We start from the raw sequence: 6667 nt of genomic DNA, 5'->3' as shown, positions 1-6667 counted from the left end.
CAATGCCCATCCTGTCTATCCTGGTGAAAACCTTGCCCATCCTGTCTACCCTGGTGAATACCTTGCCCATCCTGTCCACCCTGGTGAACACAATGCCCATCCTGTCTACCCTGGTGAATACCTTGCCCATCCTGTCTACCCTGGTGAACACAATGCCCATCCAGTCTACCCTGGTGAATACAATGCCCATCCTGTCTACTCTGGTGAATACAATGCCCATCCTGTCTACCCTGGTGAATACAATGCCCATCCTGTCCACCCTGGTGAATACAATGCCCATCCTGTCTACCCTGGTGAATACAATGCACATCCTGTCTACTCTGGTGAATACAATGCCCATCCTGTCTACCCTGGTGAATACCTTGCCCATCCTGTCTACCCTGGTGAATACCTTGACCATCCTGTCTACCCTGGTGACTACAATGCCCATCCTGTCTACCCTGGTGAATACAATTCCCATCCTGTCTATCCTGGTGAAAACAATGCCCATCCTGTCTACCCTGGTGAATACGAATCCCATCCTGTCCACCCTGGTGAATACAATGCCCATCCTGTCTACCCTGGTGAATACAATTCCCATCCTGTCTACCCTGGTGAATACAATGCCCATCCTGTCTACCCTGGTGAATACAATGCCCATCCTGTCGACTCTGGTGAATACCTTGCCCATTATGTATACTCTGGTGAATACAATGCCCATCCTGTCTACCCTGGTGAATACAATGCCCATTTTGTCTACCCTGGTGAATACAATGCCCATGCTGTCTGCTCTGGTGAATACAATTCCCATCCTGTCTACCTTGGTGAACACAATGCCCATCCTGTCTACCCTGGTGAATACAATGCCCATCATTTCTACCCTGGTGAATACCTTGCCCATCCTGTGTACCATGGTGAATACAATGCGCATCCTGTCTACCCTGGTGAATAAAATGCCCATCCTGTCTACTCTGGGGAATACAATGCCCATCCTGTCTACCCTGGTGAATACAATGCCCATGCTGTCCATCCTAGTGAATACAATGCCCATCCTGTCTACCCTGGTGAATACAATGCCCATCCTGTCCACCCTGGTGAATATCTAGCCCATCCTGTCGACCCTGGTGAATACAATGCCCATCTTGTCTACCCTTGTGAATACAATGCCCATCCTGTCTACCCTGGTGAATAACTTGCCCATCCTGTCTACTCTGGTGAATACTATGCCCATCCTGTCTAATCTGGTGAATAGAATGCCCATCCTGTCTACCCTGGTGAAAACAATGCCCATCCTGTCTACCCTGGTGAATAGAATGCCCATCCTGTCTACCATGGTGAATAAAATGCCCATCCAGTCTACCCTGGTGAATACCTTGCCCATCCTGTCTACCCTGGTGAATACAATACCCATGCTGTCTACCCTGGTGAATACAATGCCCAAACTGTCTACCCTGGTGAATACAATTCCCATCCTGTCTACCCTGGTGAATACAATGCCCATCCTGTCTACCCTGGTGAATACAATTCCCATCCTCTCTTTGCTGGTGAATACAATGCCCATCCAGTCTACCCTGGTGAATACAATTCCCATCCTGTCCACTCTGGTGAATACAATGTACATCCTGTCTACCCTGGTGAATACGTTGCCCGTCCTGTCTACCCTGGTGAATACAATGCCCGTCCTGTCTACCCTGGTGAATGCCTTGCCCATCCTGTCTACCCTGGTGAATACAATGCCCATCCTGTCTACCCTGGTGAATACAATGCCCAAACTGTCTACCCTGGTGAATACAATTCCCATCCTGTCTACCCTGGTGAATACAATGCCCATCCTGTCTACCCTGGTGAATACAATTCCCATCCTCTCTACGCTGGTGAATGCAATGCCCATCCAGTCTACCCTGGTGAATACAATTCCCATCCTGTCCACTCTGGTGAATACAATGCGCATCCTGTCTACTCTGGTGAATACCTTGCTCATCCTGTCCACCCTGGTGAATACAATTCACATCCTGTCTATCCTGGTGAATACCTTGACCGTCCTGTCTACCCTGGTGAATGCCTTGCCCATCCTGTCTACCCTGGTGAATACAATGCCCATCCTGTCTACCCTGGTGATGACAATATCCATGCTGTCTACCCTGGTGAATACAATGCCCAAACTGTCGACCCTGATGAATACAATGCCCATCCCGTCTGCTCTGGTGAATACAATGCCCATCCTGTCTACCCTGGTGAATTCAATGCCCACCCTGTCTACCCTGGTGAACACAATGCCCATCATGTCAAACCTGGTGAACACAATGCCCATCCTGTCTACTCTGGTTAATACAATGCCCATCCTCTCTACCCTGGTGAATACAATGCCCATCATGTCTACCCTGGTAAATACAATGCCCATCCTGTCTACCCTGGTGAATAAAATGCCCATCCTGTCTACTCTGGGGAATACAATGCCCATCCTGTCTACCCTGGTGAATAAAATGCCCATCCTGTCTACTCTGGGAAATACAATGCCCATCCTGTCTACACTGGTGAATAACTTGCCCATCCTGTCTACTATGGTGAATACAATGCCCATCCTGTCTACCCTGGTGAATAGAATGCCCATCCTGTCTACTCTGGTGAATACCTTGCCCATCCTGTCTACCCTGTGAATACAATGCCCATCCTGTCTACACTGGTGAATACAATGCACATCCTGTCTACCCTGGTGAATACAATGCCCATGCTGTCGATCCTAGTGAATACAATGCCCATCCTGTCTACCCTGGAGAATACAATGCCCATCCTGTCCACCCTGGTGAATATCTAGCCCATCCTGTCTACCCTGTTGAACGCAATGCCCATCCTGTCTACCCTGGTGAATACCTTGCTCATCCTGTCTACCCTGGTGAATACCTTGCCCATCCTGTTTACCCTGGTGAATACCATGCCCATCCTGTCCACCCTGGTGAATACAATGCCCATCCTGTCTACCCTGGTGAACGCAATACCCATCCTGTCTACCCTGGTGAGCACAATGCACATCCTGTCTACTCTGGTGAATACAATTCCCATCCTGTCTAACTTGGTGAACACAATGCCCATCCTGTCTACCCTGGTGAATACAATGCCCATCCTGTCTTCCCTGGTGAATACAATGCCCATCCTGTCTACCCTGGTGAATACAATGCCCATCCTGTCTACTCTGGTGAATACAATGCCCATCCTGTCTACCCTTTGAATCCCTTGCCCATCCTGTCGACCGTGGTGAATACATTGCCCATCTTGTCTACCCTGGTGAATACAATGCCCATTTTGTCTACCCTGGTGAATACAATGCCCATCCTGTCTGCTCTGGTGAATACAATTCCCATCCTGTCTACCTTGGTGAACACAATGCCCATCCTGTCTACCCTGGTGAATACAATGCCCATCATTTCTACCCTGGTGAATACCTTGCCCATCCTGTCTACCCTGGTGAATACAATGCCCATCCTGTCTACCCTGGTGAATAACTTGCCCATCCTGTCTACCCTGGTGAATACAATGCCCATCCTTTCTACTCTGGGGAATACAATGCCCATCCTGTCTACCTTGGTGAATAAAATGCCCATCCTGTCTACTCTGGGGAATACAATGCCCATCCTGTCTACACTGGTGAATAACTTGCCCATCCTGTCTACTATGGTGAATACGATGCCCATCCTGTCTACCCTGGTGAATAGAATGCCCATCCTGTCTACTCTGGTGAATACCTTGCCCATCCTGTCGACCCTGGTGAATACAATGCACATCCTGTCTACCCTGGTGAATACAATGCCCATGCTGTCCATCCTAGTGAATACAATGCCCATCCTGTCTACCCTGGTGAATACAATGCCCATCCTGTCCACCCTGGTGAATATCTAGCCCATCCTGTCAACCCTGGTGAATACAATGCCCATCTTGTCTACCCTGGTGAATACAATGCCCATCCTGTCTACCCTGGTGAATAACTTGCCCATCCTGTCTACTCTGGTGAATACTATGCCCATCCTGTCTACCCTGGTGAATACAATACCCATCCTGTCGACCCTGGTGAATACAATGCCCATCCTGTCTACCCTGGTGAAAACAATGCCCATCCTGTCCACCCTGGTGAATAGAATGCCCATCCTGTCTACCATAGTGAATAAAATGCCCATCCAGTCTACCCTGGTGAATACCTTGCCCATCCTGTCCACCCAGGTGAATACAATACCCATGCTGTCGACCCTGGTGAATACAATGCCCAAACTGTCTACCCTGGTGAATACAATTCCCATCCTGTCTACCCTGGTGAATACAATGCCCATCCTGTCTACCCTGGTGAATACAATTCCCATCCTATCTATGCTGGTGAATACAATGCCCATCCAGTCTACCCTGGTGAATACAATTCACATCCTGTCCACTCTGGTGAATAAAATGTCCATCCTGTCTACCCTGGTGAATACGTTGCCCGTCCTGTCTACCCTGGTGAATACAATGCCCGTCCTGTCTACACTGGTGAATGACTTGCCCATCCTGTCTACCCTGGTGAATACAATGCCCATCCTGTCTACCCTGGTGAATGCAATGCCCATCCAGTCTACCCTGCTGAATACAATTCCCATCCTGTCTACTCTGGTGAATACCTTGCTCATCCTGTCCACCCTGGTGAATACAATGCACATCCTGTCTATCCTGGTGAATACCTTGACCGTGCTGTCTACCCTGGTGAATGCCTTGCCCATCCTGTCCACCCTGGTGAATACAATGCCCATCCTGTCTACCCTGGTGATTACAATATCCATGCTGTCTACCCTGGTGAATACAATGCCCAAACTGTCTACCCTGGTGAATACAATGCCCATCCTGTCTGCTCTGGTGAATACAATGCCCATCCTGTCTACCCTGGTGAATTCAATCCCCACCCTGTCTACCCTGGTGAACACAATGCCCATCCTGTCAAACCTGGTTAATACAATGCCCATCCTGTCTACCCTAGTGAATGCAATGCCCATCATGTCTACCCTGGTAAATACAATGCCCATCCTGTCTACCCTGCTGAATAAAATGCCCATCCTGTCTACTCTGGGTAATACAATGCCCATCCTGTCTACCCTGGTGAATAAAATGCCCATCCTGTCTACTCTGGGGAATACAATGCCCATCCTGTCTACACTGGTGAATAACTTACCCATCCTGTCTACTATGGTGAATACAATGCCCATCCTGTCTACCCTGGTGAATAGAATGCCCATCCTGTCTACTCTGGTGAATACCTTGCCCATCCTGTCTACCCTGTGAATACAATGCCCATCCTGTCTACCCTGGTGAATACAATGCACATCCTGTCTACCCTGGTGAATACAATGCCCATGCTGTCGATCCTAGTGAATACAATGCCCATTCTGTCTACCCTGGAGAATACAATGCCCGTCCTGTCCACCCTGGTGAATATCTAGCCCATCCTGTCTACCCTGGTGAACGCAATGCCCATCCTGTCTACCCTGGTGAATACCTTGCCCATCCTGTCTACCCTGTTGAACGCAATGCCCATCCTGTCCACCCTGGTGAATACCTTGCTCATCCTGTCTACCCTGGTGAAGACCTTGCCCATTCTGTCTACCCTGGTGAGCACAATGCACATCCTGTCTACTCTGGTGAATACAATTCCCATCCTGTCTACCTTGGTGAACACAATGCCCATCCTGTCTACCCTGGTGAATACAATGCCCATCCTGTCTACCCTGGTGAATACAATGCCCATCCTGTCTACTCTGGTGAACACAATGCCCATCCTGTCTACCCTTTGAATCCCTTGCCCATCCTGTCGACCCTGGTGAAGACATTGCCCATCTTGTCTACCCTGGTGAATACAATGCCCATTTTGTCTACCCTGGTGAATACAATGCCCTTCCTGTCTGCTCTGGTGAATACCTTGCCCATCCTGTCTACTCTGGTGAATACAATGCCCATCCTGTTTACCCTGGTGAATTCAATGCCCACCCTGTCTACCCTGGTGAACACAATGCCCATCATGTCAAACTTGGTGAACACAATGCCCATCCTGTCTACTCTGGTTAATACAATGCCCATCCTGTCTTCCTGTCTACCCTGGTGAATACAATGCCCATCCTGTCTACCCTGGTGAATACCTTGCCCATCCTGTCTACCCTGGTGAATACAATGCCCATCCTGTCTACCCTGGTGAATACAATGCCCATCCTGTCTACCCTGGTGAATACCTTGCTCATCCTGTCTACCCTGGTGAATACCGTGCCCATCCTGTCTAACCTGGTGAATGCAATGCCCATCCTGACTACCCTGGCGAACACAATGCCCATCCTGTCCACTCTGGTGAATACAATTCCCATCCTGTCTACCTTGGTGAACACAATGCCCATCCTGTCTACCCTGGTGAATACAATGCCCATCATTTCTACCCTGGTGAATACCTTGCCCATCCTGTCTACCCTGGTGAATACAATGCCCATCCTGTCTACCCTGGTGAATACCTTGCCCATCCTGTCTACCCTGGTGAATACAATGCCCATCCTGTCTACCCTGGTGAATAGAATGCCCATCCTGTCTGCTCTGGTGAATACCTTGCCCATCCTGTCTACCCTGTGAATACAATGCCCATCCTGTCTACCCTGGTGAATACAATGCACATCCTGTCTACCCTGGTGAATACAAT

General features: G+C 49.2%; 1 protein-coding gene across 1 annotated transcript; it reads left to right on the top strand.

The window, feature by feature from the left end:
• Positions 1–1802: 1802 nt before the first annotated feature.
• On the top strand, positions 1803–3205 carry LOC137323210 (hepatitis A virus cellular receptor 1-like). The gene is made up of 2 exons (XM_067986717.1): positions 1803–2363; positions 2795–3205. The coding sequence occupies exons 1-2, from the start codon at positions 1803–1805 to the stop codon at positions 3203–3205; spliced, it is 972 nt and encodes a 323-aa protein (XP_067842818.1).
• The last annotated feature ends 3462 nt before the right edge of the window (positions 3206–6667 follow it).

Source organism: Heptranchias perlo, chromosome 6 (assembly GCF_035084215.1).
Source record: "Heptranchias perlo isolate sHepPer1 chromosome 6, sHepPer1.hap1, whole genome shotgun sequence".
Classification (NCBI taxonomy): domain Eukaryota; kingdom Metazoa; phylum Chordata; class Chondrichthyes; order Hexanchiformes; family Hexanchidae; genus Heptranchias; species Heptranchias perlo.
Note: the sequence above shows the minus strand (reverse complement) of the source record. Positions and strands in the feature narration are given on the sequence as shown.

What these genes read in the sequence shown, in the direction of transcription:
- LOC137323210 (XM_067986717.1), top strand. Translation starts at nt 1,803, where the DNA reads ATGCCCATCCTGTCTACCCTGGTGAATACAATTCCCATCCTCTCTACG. An exon ending in TGCCCATCATGTCTACCCTG is followed by an intron (nt 2,364 to 2,794) that starts GTAAATACAATG and finishes GTGAATATCTAG; the next exon opens with CCCATCCTGTCTACCCTGTT.